The sequence below is a fragment of the Callithrix jacchus genome, chromosome 6 (genome assembly GCF_049354715.1).
Source record: "Callithrix jacchus isolate 240 chromosome 6, calJac240_pri, whole genome shotgun sequence".
Lineage (NCBI taxonomy): Eukaryota > Metazoa > Chordata > Mammalia > Primates > Cebidae > Callithrix > Callithrix jacchus.
Window position 1 is genome coordinate 111,695,820 of NC_133507.1, and position 23,772 is coordinate 111,719,591.

General features: G+C 48.6%; 1 protein-coding gene and 1 long non-coding RNA gene across 4 annotated transcripts in view; one reads left to right on the top strand and one right to left on the bottom strand.

The window, feature by feature from the left end:
• The window catches only part of LOC118154629 (uncharacterized), a 91,368-nt gene that overhangs the window by 10,613 nt on the left and 56,983 nt on the right, over nucleotides 1-23,772 (bottom strand). For all 3 annotated transcript variants that reach the window (XR_013519365.1, XR_008482206.2, XR_008482204.2), the window contains one exon: nucleotides 248-464. This is a non-coding gene — a long non-coding RNA (uncharacterized LOC118154629). The remainder of the gene's footprint in view (nucleotides 1-247; nucleotides 465-23,772) is intronic.
• On the top strand, nucleotides 4,841-23,745 carry TEX51 (testis expressed 51). Its single transcript, XM_054257735.2, is given in 16 exon segments — nucleotides 4,841-5,065; nucleotides 5,165-5,239; nucleotides 5,458-5,547; nucleotides 5,771-5,788; nucleotides 5,870-5,911; nucleotides 5,914-5,949; nucleotides 6,275-6,347; nucleotides 6,495-6,534; nucleotides 7,001-7,076; nucleotides 7,658-7,732; nucleotides 7,926-8,067; nucleotides 8,232-8,313; nucleotides 8,453-8,533; nucleotides 11,000-14,722; nucleotides 17,036-17,614; nucleotides 19,114-23,745. Coding segments are annotated over 11 exon segments (759 nt in total). The 5' UTR covers nucleotides 4,841-4,866; the 3' UTR covers nucleotides 7,961-8,067; nucleotides 8,232-8,313; nucleotides 8,453-8,533; nucleotides 11,000-14,722; nucleotides 17,036-17,614; nucleotides 19,114-23,745.

Below are 23,772 nucleotides of genomic sequence, written 5' to 3' on the forward strand. Positions count from 1 at the left end.
CTTGGATGACCACAGACCTCTGCCAACCCACACGGATAAGTAACATAAAGGACAAAGAAGTCCTTGTTGTTTTAGGTCATTGAAATTTGCAGAGCCTGCCCTTGCCTACCCTGACTGATACACTTACTGTGAAGACTAAATATGACTGTGGGCAGAGCACCTGGCACACAGCAGGCTCCAGGGCAAGGCCCAGCCACAGCAAAGAAGTCACATGCCCCCAGCAGAAAAGACACGTGCTTGTACGTACTGAGATGTAAGTGATGAAGGGCAGATTTTTTTCCCAAAAAGCAGCCATGGCTCAGATGGTGTGAGAAGGTTCCAGGAGCAGAGTCTGGTGAGGAGTGCGAGGAGACATGGAGACCGGTGGAGCTGAGAGCAGACGCCCAAGACTGCACTGACCACCTTCCTCAACACTTTGCAGGGAGCCTTCAATCGGAAAATGCATCCCACAGCTGTGCTGAATCCTGTGATACAGTCGAGGATAGGGAGGATAAAGAGCAGGGAGGAGGGAACTGATCAGGAAGGCAAGGAGCAGGACCTGGCAAGCAGCAGCATCGTATAGCACAGCCCCTCATCAGGAAGGAAGAGAGGGCAGGACCCTGTGCACTCTCCGCTGACTGGTTGCAGAGCCAACAATCCAAACCTAACAACAACTGACCCTTGCTGAGCATCTACTCACAGCTAGACCATGTGCTGGGTGTGTCCCATTCATTACTGTCCACTTGTTATCTTCCTAGCAGGCCCTGTGAGAGCCAGCATCACCTCCCAGGGGTGGCCAGAGGCTCTACATTCCATCATCTCTGCGGAGCTCCTGGCATGGCCTTTGGCAGGCAGCAGGCGCACAATAAATGGCATTTCACAACCATGTGGGAAAGGCCACATGCTAGGCGGGACACCTGGGGAGGCTGGGAAACTTGCCCAGCAGCTGTGAGTGTGGGATTGTCTTCTATCATAAGGCCTCTCCTTGGGCACCAGAGGAGTCTCCACTAGGGCCTGGCCCACAGCAGCCCCACCTGCCACAGCCTTCAAAGCTAAATACTTTGCCATATGCTCTGGCCCCAAAGGAATCCACTATTTCCCAGATGCAAATGCCAATAGCAGTCAGCTCTTGTGATCTATGCTGGCTCGCCCTTAGCTACGAGCAGATTCACCCATGAGCTACGAGCAGATTCACCCATGAGTATATGGCACAGACGTGCACCCGAGGTCCCAGCCACATGGCTGTGCCACTCCCAACAGGGAGAAACCCGAGCACTATCGCCTGGGACTTTGTATTTTCTACTGACGCCAAGAAACTCCTTTGAAGCTTAGTCAGCGACCCTCCAGGCCTTCCCTTGCAGCTGATCCAGCCCCCTGCCCTGGCACACTGGCCTACTAGCACGCAGCTTTCCAGTGATGAGTGATGGTGGTATCAGAGGGGTCTGTACTTGAGCCCTGTACCTGGCACACAGCATGCCCTTCATAATGCATTGCTGTCATTATTGGCTTCACGGACGGAGAGCTGAGCTCAGTGGCAGGAAGATGGAAAGAACTCAAGAGAAAGGGGAGTAGGAGTGGGGTGGCAGGCACTGGTCTAGAAGGCACAAAGCCTGAATGTGAAGCCTCATCTGTTACCCTCAGGGCCTCAGCCACTTCTCCCTGGAGCAGTGGATGGGAGGCACTGAGTCCTGCGCAAGGCCACGGCCAGCACTAGCCCTACATGACTCTCTAAGACCCGAAGGAGACAGCCAGGCACTCTTTGCTTTGCAGATGCTGGCCAGAACCACTCAGTACAGAGAGAATGCCTCTTCCCGGCAGCAGGGGGAGATGGGGGAGTGCCCTATAGATCCAGAAACTTGCCTTCTTGAACACCCTAGGTTTCAACCTTTCCCAGAAGCATCATCTCACTTTAAATTACCCCCAATTCTAGTCAAAATCCTTTTGATGGTCATTAAAATTACATGACCGGCTTCATGCAATTTTAATGTTCTCTACCGACAAATTCTGCAAGAGAGATTCCCGCCAGGCATCCCCATTGATCATTCTAAGTAGATACAACAAAGAATTTCAAGACACAAGTTTTAACCAGAAAGAAAATGAAATGAATATTTCATTTATGATAGGTTATCAGATGATGAACTTTTTGTAATTTTTCCATTAAAAAATCAAACAACTAAATCCAACCCCTCATAAAGGCATGGACCAACAGATGCCAGTATCTTGGATGTATCAAATGCTGTTCTTTACAACAAGGTTCCTGTAATAACTGGACAGAATTTGCAGGTCAGTGACCTGTAAGATGAGCTTACCAACCAAGTGAGTTAATTTGCTAAGATAGATGCCCTTGTCGTGTTCCACTTGTCCCTGGATTTCTAATTGCCTCTATTCTAATATCGCCACGACTCAGCATGGGCAAAGCAAAAGTTTGTGCCTGGGACTTGAAATCCTTCCATAAAATTTCAGGAGACCACAGAAGCATTACAAAGCCTAGATCTGGATGAACTCATGCCCAAATGTTAATGGGTAATCAGGAATTTATGTGCTATTGTTGTATGGCTAAGAATCTGGCTATCCCTTGTTCCTGGTTCCTAGGAGAGGACCTCTAAATCTTCAGAAATTTCCTGAGCAATAGAAGGGTCTGTTATTCACGGTGGGCTTATGAGAGCCTACCTAACCATACCTTATTATGTTAACAGCATGACTCAGGATAGGAGCGATTTCACCGAACAGGGGAAAAGCTGGGAACGTGGCATGTGGGGAGTGGCAGGTGGGTCCAGTACCACAGAGAGAGGAGCAGACATCCTGGGCCAACCACATGAGCTGTGCTCATGATATCAGAAGGACAGCTTCTGAGGACCACCTGGACTCTGACAGCCGGGGGAGCCAGGAGAGCCGGCTATCCTGAGTCATTCTGTTAACATGACAATGTATGGTTAGGAAGGACTAGCCATGTGATAAGAGGGTTAGGGCTTTGAGCCAGGGAATATCAGCCCAACCTCCAGGGAGAGACAGGGCACATGGCCAGTGATTCAGTCAATCACACCTACATAATGAGACTCCAGTAAAAATTCTGCACACCAAGTCTTGCATGAGCTTTCTCATGTAATAAACATCAATGTGCCTAGAGGGTGATGCATCCTGAGGACATGGAAGTTGTGTTTTGGGACACCTCCAGGCCTTGCTTTTACAGAGATACTGACTGAGTAGAGAAAAAAACAAAAAACAGGCTTATTCCTGACCTCACCCATGATTCCATACAAAACCAGGGATACAGAAACATCTCTGCAGAACCTGGAATCACCCTCTCATCGCAGCCCACCTGACTAGCACAGCCTGAATTTATTAATTCAACTATTTTTTGTTTTTGAGACAGAGTCTCACCCCATCACCCAGGCTGGAGTGCAGTGGTGCAATCCCAGCTCACTGCAACCTCCGCCCCCTCCAGCTTCAAGGAGTTCTCCTGCCTCAGCCTCCCTCGTAGCTGGAATTACAGGCAGGCACCACCACACCGGGCTGATTTTTTGTATTTTTAGTAGAGATGGGGTTTCACCGTGTTGGCCAGGCTGGTCTTGAAATTCTGACCTCAAGTGATCCACCTGCCTCAGCCTCCCAAAGTTCTGGGATTACATGCATGAGCCACTGTGCCCAGCCCAACTATTTAATCTAGCAAACTTCAATGCCACACCCCTCTCCATACACAATAGAATTTCTTCCTGTATGTACTTCCTACACAACTTCTATTATAAATAATTTTCTCGACTCCATTTTCTTTCTGGAACTTGTATTAGCTGAATGTTGGATCTCATGGATTGATTACCTAATTTTATTATCTTTCATTTCCTCTTTCCCATCTCTTTTTGTACTTCTCTCTGGAAGATTTCTGAAATGATCTCCCAACACTCCTATGGAATTTTTTAATTTGTACTCTCATAATTTTAGTCTCTGATAAGTCTTCCTTTTACATAGCAGCTTCTTCTTTTCTGGGAAAAACAATATTTTGAATTTAATTGTAATTGGGTTCTAAGTTTAATTTGATTGTCATAACTCTGTACTCTTCCTTTTTCCTGCAGTTTTTGTTTGCCTTTGTTTTGAATTCTTGCTATGGTTTTTGTCTCTTGGTCATGTTAGAAGCATTCCTTAAATGTGTGGTGTTCTTAGCTTCTCGTGATCCAGCCCAGGGCACTCAGAAGCATGGCATGGAAGCATTGCCAGCTCAGGAGTGATAGGAATCCCACGGGCTTTCTTTATTACAGAAGAGTAGGAGTTTTCTTTTTTTTTCAGGGCACATTGTACAAAAGAACCACTGCCCTGAAGGTGGCTTCTCTCTTTGCACTTCCATGCACTGCGGGCTGGAACTTGTCTATACTCTATGCCTGCACTGTGGTGTTAGGTGCTGAGCCCCTCTGGCTTGACCAAACACAGGTCTGCTGCCAGTTTATATAGGCCATGAAAACATGTATTTTCCATTAACTTCTCCTTTAATGGAAAGAAGTTGACCACTTCTTTGTGGAAAAATGTGAAGAGATTCTGATTCTCTTCACTCAACTAACCTTCTCGCTGTGCTGCTCTTTTCTGCCAAATGAACACAGTCAAGATGGCTGAGCACCCACCACCAGGCAGTGCAGCCTTTCCTCTGATCCTCATGAGGACCTTCCCTGCTGAGCATGTGACTTTAAGTTGAGAGGAGGAACTATGTACCAAGGCTCCCACTTGGGTCCGATGCCAAAGCTGGGATTCACATCATGACACCACAGCTGACCCTTGCCTTGCCCTACAGAATGCACTTTGTTCTCCCAAGAGAATGTGGTTACCAGGGGGACAGAACACCAGTGTTCCACCTGGAACTGCCAGGCAGGGCACTGGGGCACAGTAGAAGGACCCCAGAAGATGCTGCCTCTCCTGATCATCTGTCTGCTGCCTGCCATCGAAGGGAAGAACTGCCTCCACTGCTGGCCAGAACTGTCTGCCTGGATAGATTACGACCTGCAGATTCTCTGGGGTAGCCCGGGGCCACCCACAGAACTTTCTCAAAGCATTCACTCCCTATTTCTAGAGGATAATAATTTGCTCAAACCTTGGTACCTTGGTGAGGCACAGCCAGGAGATCAGGGATTGGATCTGGCCCCTTTACCTGACCTGAAATCTTACTCCCTTGACTTCCCTTCAACCTGTATTTCATCTTCAGATTGTGACCATTTGGAAGAAGAAACAGCCAAATTCTTCACTAAAGTATACCAAGCCATTAAGCAATTACGAGATGGTGAGGAAGCCAAGAGCCCCAGGGCCCCAGAGCTTGGGTTGACAAAGTTGCATCCTCCAAGGCATTCTCAGAGGCCCATGTGGCCATGGGCGGAGGTCTTGTGAATGTGGGGGATGAATGCAGTCTGTCTCTGTGTGTTCTTTGGAACTTCCGTTTAGAAACAAGGGTCTGAAAGCAAGTTGTAACATTGAACAGTCCTTCCCTCCTGCTCTACCCAGATAAAACAGTACTTCTGGAAGAGATTCACATGCACAAGAATCTCTTTTCTGAGAGGCTGAATAAGATATCTGATGGGCTGAAGGAGAAGGGTAAGGGGTGGGGACGGTCCCTACACACAGCCCAGCTCTCAAACCCTCCCAAGACCCAAGGCACACAGAGTTCACTCTGCAGCCCCCTCAACCCTTCCCAGGAGCCCCACCCCTGCCCGTGAACACCTTCCCAGCTTCATCTCCTACATGTACCCCAGACCCCCTTGGCTCTGTCTGCCTCCTCAGCACCTCAGTTTCTCTACCTTCTCACCCTCCCCGGCAGCCTGCAATGAGTCCTGTGGTGAGTATGCCTGGGGACTGGGCCTGGGGGAGGGATGAAGGGCACCTGGCACCCCCAGCTCCTGGCCCTCCTCTCCCATAGACATACAGTCCACAGTGAAGGTCACCAGCTGTGCCGACTGCAAGACTTTCTCTCCTGCAATGATCCCGCCTTCTGCCCAGGTCAGTGAACACCACCTTGTCCGGCCCATTTGTGTTTCCACGTCCAGCTCAGACTCCCGTTTCCTAAGACGTCTTCCCTGATCACCTCCTACCCCAGAGGCTTCTCGGCCATCCTCGCTCTCACTTTCCCTCCCATGTCCTGTCCTATTTCCCTTGAACCCCACACCACGATGGTTTGCTTGTCTAAGTGCCGGGCACACTACAGTATTCAGTGTTTGCAAACAAATGATGGGTGAACAAAGAATGAAACAATGGTAGCCTTCTCTGTGAGCTGAGGTAGCCCTGCCTGGTCTCCAAACACCTGGCTCCCTGCTTCACACCCCAGCCAGGAACCGGCGGACCTCCAGGTGGGCTGTGAGTCTCAGCAGTGCTCTGCTCCTGGCCATAGCTGGAAGTGGGTGAGTGACCTCTCTGAGCCCCAGCATCCCCAGAGAAGACACACCTATTCCCTCACTGACTCCACCTGAGTGACCTCTCCAAGCCCCAGCATGCCCAGAGAAGACACACCTATTCCCTCACTGACTCCACCCTGTTTCTTGGCCCAGATGTTCCTTTTACTGGCACAGGAAGAAAAAGGCAGTAAAGGTACTGAGAAAGGAGACCCCGACCTGATTCTAGGGTTCCCCAGGAGGGAAAAGCAGAGTGCGCCCTGGGAGTAGCAGGGCCTGGAACCCCAGCGCTGACCTCCTGGGGTTTGGCGTGCAGAGCAGAGTGGGATGGAAGGCCAGGACTCTCAGGAGGGCCACACATCAGCCTGCCTGTGTGCAGACACAGTGGGGCCAGGGGCCCAGGACACAGAAATAGCAAAGCTCCAGGCCTCCTGCCCTCACTGCAGAGTGCAATTCCCCCCAGCTGTCTCTGTCCCCTGCACACCCCGCCTCCACCCCCGCTGCCCTGCCCTGACCCACAAGGGCCATTGATGTAGCTGTCTTGCCTTCTGCTCCAAGTTGGGTTTGGCCAGCGGAGACTCCCAGGAGGAGGTCAGAGGGACTGGGAGGAGGCCAGGGAAGTGGGAAGTCAGGGTAGAAACACCCAGCTTCTTCTCCCTCAGCAGGAACAGGGCAGTCCTCTGTCTTCCAGAAGTAAACAGAAGCCGCAGCTGCTGTCAAGAAACTCACTCATCTCTGGTTCCACTGACCCCTTCCCCTAATACCCTCCGTCCTGGGTCCTGGGGCCCTGAAGTTCTGAGGCCTAGGAGACTTCACCATCTCGTGGTTTGCCTACACCCACACCTTTATGAAGAGTCTCTTCATTAAAACCCATCCTCATAGCCTAGTTGACTGTGCTGTCTATCTCCTGCCAGTGCTCAGATGAGATCTCTCCCCAAGTTACCCTGAGTGCAAGGTTCCATCCCCTTGACCTCCCTGTCCTCTCCAGAATCATCCTGTCCTTGTCCCAAAATGGTGGCTTTATGGTCTCATCCAGGACTCACCTAATTCCAATACCTGAGATGAGGGCAGGGGTGGCCTGGGCACTCCCCTCTGTATCTCAGTTTCCCCATCCAAGCACAAGGAGATGGGGGTGTGGTGCTTTAGCCAGGCTGGTGTGTCCTGACCCAGGAACCTGCCCAGCTCATATTTGCTGTCCAGTATTTGGCCATGCCATGGATGAAAATCCAAAGTCCTCACTCCCTTTTCTCCTTCAGTCCACTGAAGCCCTGCCAGTGTTCCCAGTCCAACTTTTAAAATGAGACTGTGTGTCTCCTTAGGTGTTTGCTTCCTGGAGCTAATGGCTCAGCCTGGAAAGCTTAGACTCAGGCTGACTTCAGCAGCACCACCCCACGGTAAGGACTGCTTCCTGGAAGAGAGGCAAGGACTGCCAGAGGCCTAGACATAAACAGAGCGTAAATGGCAGTCAGGCAGAGACTGCCATGGCTGAGGGCAGGGGTGGGTCCCCAGCCACAGGCACCTCCCTCTCATCCAGCTCGGGAATCCAGGAAGGCTTCCCTGAGGTGGTGTGTTATACCTGTGTGACAGCCCAAAGGGCAGGAAGGAAGAGAAGGCTGTTTTGATTGGCATTGCCAAGGAGCAGAGGTCTGAGAGACCTTGCGAGTTTCAGGAATCTCCAGGGATTGTGCTTTGGCTGGAGCAGGTGACACAAGTGAGCATGTGGTGAGAGGTAAGATCCCAAGGGAGCCAGACAGAAGAACCCACAGAGACTCCCTGGGAAGCAGGGAGGCATGGAACGCTGGGAGTCCTGAGACAGAGATGCCAAGTGGGTGGGTGGGTGTGAATAGACATGGCTCTGCTAAGACACCCCTTCCACCCTTCCTGCTTTATTAGAGTCCACAGATGTAAGGTGTAAAGAACTCCAAGGACACCGCCATACAGCGGGGATGGAGGTGCAGCCATTCTGCAAGAATAGGTCAGAGCCCCAGGCAGGTGGCATAGCTCCAGGGGGCTGTGGTTCTTTCTGCATGCCTGGGGGGCTGTGTCATTCAGGACACAGAAGATGCCAGGCCCCCCAGGTGGTGATGGTGGTTTTCTTTTTGTATTTTAATTAGGACCTAGACCATTACCTCAAAAGTATCCAGAGTGGCTGTTTCCTGATGCGTGCAGTAAAAATAGAAGACCCTGGGTACAGTGTATGTGAAGCATGAGTTGTGTTTGTCTTTGTGCATGCATCTTTTATCAAAGAGTTTTCTTATTTATAAGTGCATTTTCATGAAAACTGTATAGTGAGCTTTGCTAGAACAAAGATCAAGGAATTCAGAGTCAGGCAAACCTTGGTTAAAACACAGACTCTGGAGGACTTCTTTCAACTACAACAGAGCAACCTACAGCAGACTAACAGTACAGGCAAAGGCAACAGGAAATAATTTACGTCAAAGAACAAAACAAAACAAAAAGGCTGTTTTAAGGCATGAGAAAAAGCAGGCCCTAAGCATTCAGGTCCTGGAGAGAAGGGGTGCCCTGGGTGAGCCCTGTGTTCTGCGACAGGTGGCCCTCTGCATGTGTGAGCTTCAGCAGCAGTGGGGAGGCTGCAGAGGCTGGGCTGAAGATGATCTCAAAGTTTGGGAGAGCTTTCAGCAACATCATGGGACAGAGAAGACAATACTTAGAGTCTGAGTATGTAGAAATAGAACGTGAAGGATTCAGAGACCTGAAAGTATGGAGGTGCAGAAAAGTCAAACAAACATACTGCATCTATTTCTTCCCCACCCTCCAAAACACCCATATGCAGCACAGGGCTAAAGACAAAGAAACCAAGCAGAAAGTATCTGAAATGCAATTGATTAGAGAGTTGGATGCTGGGGAAATAAAAATTGGAGTTTTTGGCCCACATAGGAAGATAAGCCTTGGTAAATACTCCGTGATATCGGTTGAGAAAGCTAGACTCTGAAAGTGGGCATGTGCACAGGAGGCAAACCAGTCCCTCCAAAACATGAAACTAAGTTTCAAAGCATTCAGCCGCTGACAAAAATAAAAACGTCTACTATTCCACATTCACTGATGGAGGATAGGGTAAACACTTTCTGAAGGAAAATATTATCTATAGCCACTATGATGTTTGATTTGTAATGTCCAGTATCCAAACACATTAACAGGTATACCCCCTCAAAAAACACATATTAACAGGATCAAGAGAAAAAACAGGCAATAGAAAAAAACCTACAAGTGACCACAGGTGAGTTATCAGATATTAGTATTAAAATGACTGATTAGTGCTTTCAAAAATATTTAAGATTCCTGTTCAACAAATGGGGCTGGAGCAGCTGGGCACCCATAGCAAATGCAAGCCTCAATGTAAGTTTCACACATGGTTTAAAAAAAATGGATAATGGACTTGACTATAAAACATAGAGCTATAAAACTTTTAGAATAAAACACAAGAAAATCCTCGGAATCTAGGATTAGGAAAGGAACTCTTAGATATGATACCAAAAGCATAGTTTGTGAAAGGAAAAATTGATAAATTAGACTTCATCAAAACTGAAAATTTTTGCCCTGAGAAAGGTCCTTTTAAGACAGTTAAAAGATAAGCTATAGACTGGGAGAAGATATTTGCAAAGCACATATCTGACAAAAGACTAATATCTAAAATATAAAAATAACTCTCAAAATGCAATAGCCAAAGTTAAAAAAATCTACTTAGAAAATGAACAGAAGATAGGAAGATATATTTTACAGAAGAGGATGTACACATGGCAAATAAGCATGTGAAAAGATATTCAACATCATTAGCCATTTGGAAAATGCAAATTAAAGCCACAATGGCATAGGGTGCAGCTGTTTTGTGTGTGTGTGTGTGTGTGTGTGTGTGTGTGTGTGTGTGTGTACACTCGTGCACATGCACTTCTGGGACATGCATTACAGGATAGCCTCCCTCAGTGAGCAGAGGCTACCAACATTCCTGCTGATGAGTGGGAGAGTTTGTTAGCAAATGATCATTTATCGTGTACCTCCCAGCCTGACCAGTCTGGAACAGCCTGAACAAGGGTCCCCAGCCTCCTAGCAGGGCTGCCTTCCAGAGCCCTGTCCCACTCCACCCTCTCTTCCTCCCAGCTCTCTCCAGCCTTGGCTAAATCTCCCAGGCTTTGTTCACACATGCCTCATGGCCCCTCCCTTCTACCTGGGGTCACACCAAACCTCTCACTCTTCATGTGTGTCTTGGCTCCATCACATACAGCCAGAGACTCTTCCAGGCAAGAAGGAGGCATCTTCCTAGATGCTTTCTAGTTTCTCAGCTACTTGTCACTGTATCTCATTCAACTATAACAACCTGGAGCATACACTACAATCCTCTTTTTGCAGAGGAAGAAATTGGGGGCCAGGGAGAATGTTGCTTACTCAGATACTTCTTTTTTCCAAAGAGCATTCTAGACTTCCATGGCATTTGGAACCTGAGAATTCAGATGAAGTCTTTCCTCTCCCCTACCCCAGTAGCTGCAGTGCATTGCCTCTGTGGGTGCCCACTTTTATCAACCAAAGGGGTGCTAGCTGGCCCTACCCCACTGTGCCCCTAGGTCACAGCCTGGTCTGCAATGGAAAATTCCACTTGAGTGTATGTATTGCTCTTTGAAATTAGTTTTTCTGTTTCTCCTTTTTAGTCATTCTGTCGAGCACCTTCAATACCAGGCCCTGTGCCAGATGCACTACAGAGACCATCCCCAGTCTCAGCATAACACCCCATGAAGGTTCTCTTCCTCTGAGTCAGATGTCAGAACGCAGTGCGCCCCCACCAGCTGGCCCCCTGTAAAGCGTGGGTGTGTGCGGGTGATGTGTGCTGGCCTGCACACCCCCAGAGTGCACAGCTTCATAGATGCCGCATCTCAGACCAAAATCCAGAGAGATTCAGCAAAGGTCCAAAGACCTTGTACCAAGCTTTCCTGCTTGTATCCTGACTTCCTGCTGAAACCACTGCGTGCAGGGAGGTGACAGAGACAGAGGCAATTCTCAGGAATCGAATCTTAGCAGAAATAAGACAAGTTAACGAGAAATGAAAACAGAAGGCTCATCCTGCTAGAAGAAAGGCTGTTCCCATGCTGTGGTGTTAACCGGTAAAAACTGAGTAGGCTCCCATCAATTGATGAAACTTTTAAACAGAGAAAGAAACAGAGAAAGCAAATCTTCCCATTTGCTTGCAGTGAAAGCTCTGCATTTTTCTCTGCCTTGGGGAATTCAGAAGGCTTTCACTTCTCTTTGGAGTTTGGAGTGGGGCATAGGAGCACCACCTCTGTCAAATGCCAGGTAGAAGCTGACACCAACAGACACCCAGAGACAGAGCCCACAGAGTCTCTTGCCAAAGGAGGTGAGCCAGGAGCTGCTAGGAGTCCCTGGGGAGCAGTTGTGACATGCTGTGGAGACCCATCACTGACTCCCCACCCTGGTGCTGAACCCAAGAGCAGCATCCTGACAGTGCCCACCTGGTTCACATCACCAGGGACTGTCTTAGCCCATCTCCTCTAGAAACCCTTACCAGTCCTGGGGACTAAAACCCTCCCCTCATTCCCAGCACACTTACTCTGGACTATCCAGTGCGCCCTCTTTGTACTCCACCTCCATCATCAGTTCTTTTCAGCATTTTACACCATCTGGGTCAGGCCACAGCTCGGCACCTTCCTGGAACCTCCAGAGGGCAAGGATTCCAAGTGTACTGAGTTTCTTTGTGCCAGGAACAGCCAGAGAGCCCTCACCAATGCCATCACGGAATCAAATCCCTGCCACAATAGCCTGTGAAAGGGTTGCTCTTTTTATCTCCAATTTATGGGTGAAGATACTGAGACTTACGACATTTAAATGACATGAGCACAGAACTAAGAAGTGAGAGAGCTTAGGTTTCTCACCCAGGACTGTCTACCTGTGCGAGTCACTTCACAATGCCACCCTCTCAGGGCTGCACCTGCACTGTTTGACGAGTCCTCCCCAAAGTTTCAGGCTCCATATTTCTGGGCCCATTCTCAGATCCCTTTAGTCAATCTTTTACCTGGGGATTCTTGTTGGCTTCCCTCTTACACTATAAGGAAATGTTTACAGTCGGGACACTGCCTTCCCTCCCACGTGGGCAGATGTCAGCTGAGGTAAAACCACACAGACCAGCCTTGGCCTGATGTAGAGCAGGCAGTAACTCCTGGGGAGGCAGGGCCAGGACAGAGGGGCGCTGAGGCAAGGCTTTATTTGGATCTGACACAATCTGAGACCAGAAAGTGGGAGGTCAGGCAAGAGGAGGAGCAGAGATGGGCCCTTCAAGCCAGGGTAGCCCATGGGAGGTGCAGAGTGAGGAGCAGGAGAGGAGGAGGGGAAGGAACCACAGCCCAGATCAGGCAGAACTACGCGGTTTGTGTCAGAAAGCTGCATCTTCTGAGTGAGAAAAGGCCCTGCAGGGTTTTAAGCAGGGGAACAATATGATCCGGGTATGCCTTAAATGGCTGATGGTAGAAAATGGAAATAGGGGATAAGGGTGGGGAGGATGAATGTGGCGGGACCCCTGAAGACCACCCACCCTTTCTGAGCTGTGCAATACTCCGGCACATGAACCTGTGGTCCTGGAAGCCCCTTTCACCACGCAAACCACCTCTTCACACAAAGGGCCTAGTGAGCAAGTCCACAGGAGTCAATGGATGGATAGGTGGTTTCAATTGCTGTCACTTAAAAATCTTCATGTGCTGGGCTCCTTCTGGCTTAGGTTCTGTGGATCCAGAATGCTCCAGAGAAGAATTAGGGATGTGAGGATGTTTATGAAAATAATTTCTAAAGAGTCTCCTGGTTTCTGATGGAGGATTGAATGCATTTATCTAATTTTTCTCCCTCCTGAAATTCCATTAAAACTATATTAAAGGATTTGTTAAAATCATAAACCCACAGAGATGGGAGAACAGGAGAGAAGACAGCAGCAATTAAATTTCAGTAGCTGGAGGTGACTAAATTGGCAGACCCAAGACAGATCTGAAGCCAGCAACAGAGGAAAAGGAGACCCATCCCAAGTGATGCTACAGAATCCTGAAGGCCAGTGGCATGCCGCAGGGGAGGGGCAGGGACAGCCGCAGAAGCCATAGGCGTCTGCTGCAAGTGGTAAGAGCATGCACTATGTACAGAAAAAGTAAAGCGAGAATGAAACCGACAACCAGTCAGTCTGTGGCTCTTACCACCACACATGGGCAATTTTAAACGGTAGCACTGATAAAATTCTCCTCCCTGTGGTTGCCTATGCTCCCAACCTCATCCACCACTGCTCAAATGTCTCATGGGCTGGCAGTGCCAGGGTCTTCTGCACTGTGGGCAGATGGGGACAGGCTAAAGGAAAGGGCTGGGGGAGTGCATAAGAAGCCCCTTCCCCACTTCTTGCCCCTAGAAACTGCCCCTCCTCCCCTTCTGGAGAAGCTTGCAGTGGGGGTGCCAGACACTGGCAAGAGCGTGAATATTGGAACCAGAACAGCTGTCAGGGTGATTGTATGACTGTGGCACGATTAACGTAGAGGCCTCTGGCCCTCTGTATCCAGAATGTCAGCAGTGAGACTCTGACCCTTGCATTAACCATCTCTTTTTATTTTCTGTATTCTGATGCTTTGACATCCAGGGACCTTGCTGACCTTAGAAGGCCTGCCCTCCCAGGGCTAGCTAACTCCTAGAGACTGCAAGCAATCTCACACTCACCTGTAAGTGTGCCTTTCCATTGCAAACCAACCAATCCAGAGTCTACAATTCCAACCACCTTATTTATGGAGCTCTCACACTCCAGATCACTACCCACCTACTGTGATATTCTCAGCACCAGGGACCAGACGTGGGCTCAGCCCCTTTTCAGCAGACGTCACTTGAGGTCATTCAAACTACCCATTGCTAAACCTACTTACACTGTCTCGCCCATTCCTTCCCACAGAAACCACAAAAAAGGCCCTCGCCCACAGTTTCCCCTCACTCCCTCTGCCTCCTGACCCACTCTGCTGCTTCCCCATGCGGCTCTGTAGGGCACGTCCTGCCGTCTGTTTCCAGGAAACTATGAGTATAAAAAACTTCTTCCATCATGACAGTCATTTCCATGCCTGTGTGTCTATCCCTGATCAAAACAAATCAGGTACCTTTAAAGCAACTAGCACAGTGAACATGTGGCTTGATGCCACATGGAGATAATATGCCTTAGGCTGTTCTAGGCTCACTAACTGGATCCACAGATGGCACCCACTGCTGGGCAAGGCACTGCTGCTTGTTGGCACCCTGCATCTGGATGTACTGTCTGCCAGGTGTGGTATCCTCCACTTCCTCTGCCTCCTGACCAACCCCGGTGCTTCCCCAGGTGGTCTCCATGGTGTGCCAAGCCCCTTCTCTTGGCAATTGTGAGTATAACAAACTAGTTCCTCAATGGTACACATCTCCTGATCTGTTGGCCTCACCACACCTGAAAATAATGCAATCCATTTTTTTTTTTTTTTTTGAGATGGAATTTCACTCTTGTTGGCCAGGCTGGAGTACAGTGGTGCAATCTCCATTCACTGCAACATCTGCCTCCCAGGTTCAAGGGATTCTCCTGCCTCAGCCTCCTGAGTAGCTGGGATTACAGGCATGCACCATTACTCCTGGCTGATTTTGGTTTTTTTCTTTTTAGTAAAGACAGGGTTTTGTCACGTTGACCAGGCTGGTCTTGGACTTCTAACCTCAGGTGATCCACCCACCTCGGCCGCTCAAAGTGCTGGGATTATAGGCACAAGCCACAGAACCTGGCCTCCAATCCATATTTTAAAACAGCCCTCTGTACAGGAACTGAAGGACTGTTCTCTGTGGACTCTACAAAGCCCAAAAAGAAAGACCTAAATGTACTCTCCATCAATGGCTCCCCAATGAGTACTACAGTGAAGCTCCAAGTTGACAAGACTCACCCAGGCCCTCAGACTTCTGTCACCTGTTTAAACTCCCACTTTTTATCATAAACAGATGACCATTCAGGATAACAAAAACTGTACAAATAAAAAAGACTGTACCTAATATCTCAACAGACGTAGATAAGGAAAAATGCTGCATCTATGAAACAAGAACAGGATGCTTTAAAGAGGAACATTCAGAAAACAAAATAGGGTTCTTGGAAAATTAAAAGTATGATAGCAGAAATGAAAAATTTAATAGAAATATTTAAAAACAAGATTCTGATGCTTTGACATCTGGGACCTTGCTAACCTTAGAAGGCCTGCCCATCCCAAGGCTAGCTAACTCCTAGAGACTGCAAGCAATCTCACACTCACCTGTAAGTGTGCCTTTCCACTGCAAACCAACCAATCCACCAAGTGGATTCAAGAAAGTAGAGTACAAAAACAAGCATTGGGAAACAGAAAATAAAATAGCACATTAATGGACATCCAACATGTAAATAACGGGAACTCCAGAAAGAAAGAGAAAAGAAAATCTAAGGAAGGAAATAATCGATGAAATTAATCAGGAAACTATCCCAGAAATGAAGTTCATAAACTGCTACATTAAAAGGGCCTACCCATTAGCCCAACACAATGGATGAAAGCATACTCTACCATGTCCCCTTTTTGTGGAGTTTCAGATCACCTGATTCAAAGAAAAAGTCAACAAATACCCAAACAAAAAAACAGCCCAAACAAAGAATCATATGTCAAAATGGCTTTGGCCTTCTTACTGTAACACAGGAAGAAAACAGTAAAGGGTTGCCTTCAAAATTCTGAAAGAAAATCTCTTTCAGCCTAGAAATCTATATTCAGCCAAACTATACATCTGAGTGTCGAGTGAGGAAAAATCATTGTCAGATGTGCAGTTTTCAAAAAAATATACATTTAGTGGACCCTTTCTCAAAAGGTAAAAAGCTAGAGAACGTGTTCCACTAAATTAGAATGAATGAGCGGGGGGGAAAAAAGGAAGCCAAGAAAAGGTGGAAGAGCTCTCCAACAGGAGAGAAGTAATTAAAGACCCCAGGATAAATGAAGTGGCAGATACAGAGTACCTCCATATCTTCATGCCAGAGCAGTGACTGAAGGGCTGCTACCACCAAGATGCACACTGCGGGGTTTCTTCAACCTCCAGACAAAGGGCCTGGGTGACTCAGGCCTAGGTTGCTGTGTGTATTTGCCTGGTCTGTTCCATGTGCTGGTGAAGTTTTCCCCTTTCCTCCATGCCTGCTGCTGGGATCAGCCCAGAGCACTGTCTCAGCCCACAGAAGCATCTTCTGCTCTGACACATTGCCCAGAGGTGGAGCTCCTGGAAGTGGCATGTGGTGAGCCGAGAAGGAGGCAATGTGGAAAAGCAGGCTCCTTCTGACCCTATTTCTGCCAGATGTCCATTGTCTGGCTGTATGGCAGTGGCTCACGCCTGTAATCCCAGCACTTTGGGAGGTTGAGGTAGGTGGATCATGAGGTCAGTAGTTCGAAACCAGCCTGGCTGACACGATGAAACCCCATCTCTACTAAAAATGCAAAATTTAGCTGGGTGGGGTGGCAGGCACCTGTAATCCCAGCTACTCAGGAGTCTGAGGCAGAAGAACAGCTTGAACCCAGGAGGTGGAGGTTGCAGTGAGCTGAGATCAGGCCACTGCACTCCAGCCTGTTGGCAGAGCAAACCTCCATCTCAAAAAAAAAAAAAAAGGAATACCTCAGGCAGGGTAACTTATTTTAAAAAGAGGTTTATTTGGCTTACAGTTCGGCAGGCTTTACAAGAAGCATGGTGTCAGCATCTGCATCTGGTGAGCATCCCAGGCTGCTTCCATTCATGTGGAAGGCAAAGGAGCAGCAGACATGTCACACGGCAAGAGCAGGACTGAGAGAGAAGAGTGAGGCACCAGACTCTTAAACAATCAGATCTGTGGGTAACTCATGACCATGAGGTTGGCACTAAGCCATTCATGAAGGAACCGACCCCATAACCCAAACGCCTCCCACCTCCAACATCAGGGATCACATTTCAACATCAGATTTAAAGAGTACAAACATCCAAACTGCATTAGAGGTACAGGCTGCAGCCCAACCAGATCTTGTTCTTCTCAAGGACTCTTGTAAATGTTCAGGGAAGCTAAAGCTGGACTGCAACCCAGAGACTTCACCCCGAGACTCCACCCAGCTTCTCTACCCCTGGAAGACTTCATCCAACAGTGGCAGTGCTGCCCTCTTCTTAGGCTTGAGCTTAGTGCTCAGCTTTCCAAAACAGGACATCCCATCATTTTGGGATACATAAAAAGGAAGCAAAGCCATTTGGACGGCATGGAAACAATGCACACCCAAGTAAGACACACCCAGAGTTCACCATGGGCAGAGGGAGGAAAAGGAGGTGAAGAGGCAGTACTCAAATGGCTTTCCCAGCATTCCCTGGAATCTGTGCCCATGGCAACCAGCTGCTGTTGTCTGCAAAGCTGTGACTGCATGTCAGAATGCAGCCCCTGGCCACGGGTGGGTGGAGAGGAGAAATCAAGGGCCCTTTTTCTCCTCATTTTTAAATGAACATAAATGTGCAGGAGAGAGTTAAGCAGTAACACTGTCTGGTTGGGAACTTTGCAACTCCACTCTGAAAAAGGAAATGTAAGCCCCTCAAAGCCATGGCCAAGTTGTGGCTGTTGATGAGAAAATCTGAAGGCCTGAAGGTCTAATGTAGTCTCCAAAGCTGAATCCCAGCAGTGGCTTCAGATCAGAGAGAACAGGCAGCAGGAAGCCAGTGGATCGTCACGTAGGAGGGGGCATTTTGAGGGCCTTGCAAATATTCTGGTTGCACCAGCTCAAGTCCCCTGGGAGTGGGTGCGCAGGGTCGGGGGTGGGCCCTGCCTTGCCCCTGTGTAACCTGGGTTGTGCTCTGCCCCTGAGGTTGCAGGACCCCTGGGTCTGTGCTGGGTTGCAGCAGAGGGGCCTGTGAGTGGATCTCCCACAGTATCTGCCCATGACAGAAAGTGTCTAGGCAGAAGCAAAAGAGCTGCACACCTCACAGCCCACACAGCTTAGAAATGACCAGGCATGACCAAGGGTGCTAATGGCCCTTGAGTTTGTACTCCTTACATAAAACTATAAGAAGACAAAAATCATTTTCCCAACTTTCCCAAAATGCACAAAGCTGCTCTACTCAGGAGTTAGTATATTTGATGATTGTGCAAGGCTGTTTCTTTCTTTTTGTTCCTTCTCCCCACTGTTAAAAGACAAAATTTCAGCAAAATGAGTTTAATGATCTAACTGGCTTTTATTAGCAATTCATGAATCAGGCAGCATCCTACATATGAAATGGGTGCTCCACTGAGCTGAGCAGAGCAGGTAGGCTTTATAGACAAAAAGGGAAGAGGAAGCAGACACAGAGAACAAGACAGTTGGGTGGTTTCAAAGTGACATTCCTAATAGGGTTAAAAGAGAGGGACTTCCTTATTTTGCCTGCAGCTCAGGAACACCAGGCCCCTTCTGATTGGTTGTGATGAATTTTTCCTACTTTTAAAAAGAAAACTGGCCCATTTTCAAGTTCAGTTTTATGACACGGCACCTAACACAAGTGACTTGATTCTGGTTTGGTCCCATCTGTGGGGCCTAGGGCAGGAGCTCAGTGCAAACCAATGGCCTTCAGTCAATTCTATTTAAACCTGCCTTCCCCATCTCCAAACCACACCATCTCCCCCAGGAACAAGCAGCATGAAGGCCAGAGGTTCTTCAGGTCCACTTTGAGCCACAAAAACCCCAGCCAGGCTCTGAAATCCCAACTCGGAGGGGCCCAACTAAATTCTTAGATGTGGCACCATCTCCTTCTGTTGTAGGTGGCAGGGAAAGGAGAGGATGCCCATCGTGTTGATCAGACTCAGCTGCTAGAAGACTCACTGGCACTCTGAGAAGTCGGCAGCAGAGCAGCACCCAGCCACACATGAGCATTAAGCACTGGAGAAGAATGAGCTAGACTCATTCAAGGTTCAGGGGTCTTTTGCTTCCTTACCCCACACCACCCTCACCCTTCCGGTTTACTCCCAAAGACACACCTGAGAAAAAGCTGTGGTGGTGGGCTGGCTCCCATGGGACTTTAGTCTCCAGGTGAGAGCAGCAAGGTGCTGCAGCCCCCGCTTCACCATGAAGCACTCCAGCTTCACCATGAGCCAGGTCACCACGCCTGCATCACACCTCATGCCCTGAGCCTCTAGCAGTGACTGACCATGTCTCGGCAGCCCCAGACCTAGGGATTCTCCATCCACCACCCTACTTAGGGCCTTTTCATAGGGCTCAGCTCTCAGGAACTTATCAGATCTGGAAATCCAGGCAGGTGACAGAGCTATGGGGTGAGCATGGGCTTGTCCCACTTCAAAGCCCAAACACCCCACTTTACAGACAACTGACAGAACATGCAGGAAGGAGACCAGAAACTGTTGCCACAATCTAATTCAGTAAGAAGAAAGTGTAGAGATATAAGCAAGCACTGGGTGACTTTATAATCAGCGTCTCACCAAGACCTAATTTGAGTTCTGTGAGGATCCAGGGAAGGACTAGATCAGTGAGTTGAGAGAATCATAAATGGCTTCTGGACTAACTTGAGTTGAGACCCCCTGAGTTGGAGTTTCAGAGCCTGGCTGGGTGTTTTTGTAGCTCAAAATGGAGATGAAGAGCCTCTGGCCTTCATGCTGCTTGTTCCTGGCAGTGAAAGGGGAAGACATGAACAAGCCGGTCGTGGTGTGGGGGCACAGGGTGTAGAAAGAGCATGTCCTGGCTGTCCATCCCCACCTGATGCTGCAGCCCTGACAACAGGGCATCCCACTCATGTCTTCACCAGTCAGGCTTGGACACAAGGTAACAGCAAGAAAGAGCCCACATTCCTGAGCAGGGCCTCCACTGCCATCTTCCTTCCCCTGACTTGCCATGCACATTCTTGACTCCAGCGCTCATCCTTGATTATGGTAAATGGGCGCCAATAGCAATTGTGCTTGAATTTGAGCATATGTGATTGACTCATGCATCAGGGGCTTTTATTCCCCAAAGGCCTTGGGAGATTAACCTCTGCCATTCAGTCCTAATCAACAATGGAGCACCCATCTGTGTAGAACACCCTCAGAGGCACTAGGGGCACAAACACAAACATGATCTCCTTCCTACCCCAGGAGAGTTCACAGGCTGGTAAGGGAGACATGGGAGAACTATGCACACTGCAGTGTGATCAGACAATGTAACAAGTCCCACTTACACTACGTTTATCTGAGCAAACTCACCACTGACCCCCCAAAGACCCAGTCAGACTTCATCCAATAGTGGCAGCGTTGACCCCCTAAAGACCCAGTCAGAGGCTGCAGGCAGATGGGGACAGACAGATTAGGAAAAAGAATCAAGAATTTGTATTTTTCAAGGCAACTGCTAACTCCATTTTAAAGATCAACTTTCGTCTGATTAATTATCAAGGGAAAGAGAAGACAATAAGCCTACTTGAATTTTGTTTAAATACATGGGCTGACATAAGATTTAATGGCACCATTTTCAGAGGAGTATTTAAAATTATAATTTCATTAAAAAAACATTTGCTGAGGTCCCATAAATCTGTCACATGGGTGCGGGATTTTTTGATAAATCAAATCTCCCTTCTGTAGCTCAAAACTAACACTGACTATAACTGTCGGTTGGCAGCTTTGATGGCAACGTGATGGGGACAGTACATCGAGTCCATGTTAGGCATTTTAGAGTTAATGGAATTGCCTGTGGTTAGGAAAATTGATCAAGAGAAGAGAATGTTTATTATTCCTGTAATTGAAAAGAACAAGACACATTCCATCTTAACTTAAAGAAAATGATCCTGTTAGGGTATTTATGCGAACCCATGGCCCCATCATCCTCCTTTTTTCATTATTCTCAGAACAGCTTGCAGGGACTCAGACTGGAGCCTAGGGAGGCCAAGTGAAAACTGAGAGAAGGACTCTTGCTCAAGGATCAAGGGCCACAGCTCTGTCTGCTTCCACTACAGCCTGTTTTGTGAGCCTCTTCAGTTGCTGCTCCCAGAAAACAGGTCTGGCTGTGATTTCTTTGGTTACCACCTATTCTCCCTGGAAGGAAGGTGTATTAGTCAGCTATTGCTTCATAACCAGCCACTCCAGACTCTGTCACTCAAAACATCATCACTCATGCATTGTCATTCACAGATGCTAGTTAGTTGGGTGAGGGCGCTGATCTCATCACCACTGAAGATGAGCTTGGCTCAGTGTGGGTCTAGCTGGGGTTTACTTCTCCCTGTGGCTTGGTCTCAAATCTGATTTAGGAAAGGAATGACGGTGACCCAAGGGAAAGACCATGTGAAGTGAAGATAGCAAGAAGACAAATCAAACACCACAAGCACATTTCAAGCCTTTCTCATCCGTGAACTGCCAACATTTCATTGGTCAATGGGAGTCCTGTGACCAAAGTCAGCATATATCCATGGAGTGGGGGAATATATTGTCTCTAGTAGGAGAGACAAGAAGCCAATGTTTGCTGAATAGTAATCTAAATTCCCGCAGTTTGTCCTGTCATTTCCTGTGCACATGCTAAACACACATGCTTTTCCCAAGATGCTCCAGAAGTCTCACCCCATCACAGAGTCGCCTTGAGGTGCAGGGTCTTGCAAATATAGCAAGTCCACAACTCCTCTTTATCCAGATACCAAGAACTACAACTGTCCAGAGAAATTCAAAATACTCCTGGGAAAATACTGCCAGGCCCCCGGCCCTAAGGGCAGGGACTACCCTCTGATCAGGCCCTGGGTCTGCTCCCTGTGGACAGAGTTCCTGCCATCACTCTCCACAACTCCTGGGTCCACTCCAAGAAGGCTCCTTCCTTCTCCATCATCCTCCCCCATCCCTTGCAATGAGGGCACTGGGGAACATGTACTTCTACAGCCCTGAGCAGCTTTCTCAGTTTTCCGCTGCCTGGAGCAAATCAAGAACCTAGAGATTGATTCACATCTTGAACCATCAGCATCTCTTTTAGGCTGGCAGTACTTTTGCCAACAGAACTCTCTCAGACACTTGGGTTTTCCATGTGTTTGATGGTGGCTCCCTCCATATGCCAACAAGCATGCTGCAGCTTACTCACAAGACCCACCCTGCTGTCTAGACTGCATTCCGGCACTTGGGCAGCATGGGGCTCAGTGAGACCATGCCTTCTGTCTTGCTAGGAGCCCTTCTGTTTCCGGTAAGGGACTCTATAAAGTGCCACCTTCATACTTTTAGAAGTCTTAACAAGGCTGTGTCTTGCTCTTGCTCTGGGAGAGGCTAAAGACCAAAAATAGTTTGATTTCCTAACCCAGAAAACCCAAGAATTTCTGGACTCTCTAATTTCCTTTCAGTTCTGGTTACAGACTGGCCAGTTCTTTCCTGATTTTACCCCTTTTCCAGGGCAGCTCATTCAGTGCAGTGAACAACAGGTGATGCCACAAAGATGAGGAAGTTCCTGGCATGGCAGAAAGAGTCATGACATGCAGTGCCAAAAACAGAGGGGCCAGTGAGCTGTGGGGGACACAGAGGGGAGTGGAACTCCAGCCCAATAGGGGAGGCTTCTGAGCAGGTGATGCCAATGCGGGCCCTGCAGAGATGAGCGGGAGTCAGTCTAGAAGCAGCAGAAGGCACAGCACACGCAAGGGTGTGGCAGGCAGCCAGGAAAGGCTCCGATGCCCAGAGAAGCCATCAACACATCTGAGCCAATGCAGGATGCACTCACCAAGCGCTGGGCCAGAACTGTGCTACACAGAGGTAGAGAAGTCAGCCCCTACCAGGGAGCACACATGCCAGCTGATGGGATAGTGACCAAGAGACCCTGCCCCAGGGCCAGTCACTGCTCTGAGAAGGGAGGCAAGGGGCCTGAGGGAGCCCAGAAAAGGGGAGCTCTCAAATGTGGGAAAATATGACCACATTTTCCCTTAATCCCGTCTTGAAAGGTCATATGTCCAAATACAGTCACATTCTGTGGTCCTGTGGGCTAGAACAGTAAGATGGCACTTACTGCTTCCACAGATGAATACAAGGGACACAGCTCAGCCAGTAACAGAAAGCGTGGACATGTTCATGCAGCAATGGGAATGGAGCCACAGAGCAAGCCACCTCGGAATACAAATCCAAAGACAGGCCACTTACCAGAAATTGGGACCTCCTCTGCAGCTGGCCAACTTTACTCCCACCCACACTATACACCTAGACTTCCCCCAGTGAGTGTCATCTTCTCCTGAGGAGGGAAAACTGTAGGACCCCTCCAGGAATGGTGATCTTGCTGCTCCCCTTGACTGGTCTCTGAACTCCCACATCCTGGCAGCACAAAGAACCAAAGCTCCCCAGCTCCCAGGCCTTGGGGTGTTCCTGTCCCTTTCGGGTATTCCCATGGCCCCATGGAATTATCCACTTTTTTAGCTTACATATGAAAAAAACAATTTTGCCCTTTCCAACACATGCGGTACTCTGCTGGGGACATAATGGCAGGATTCA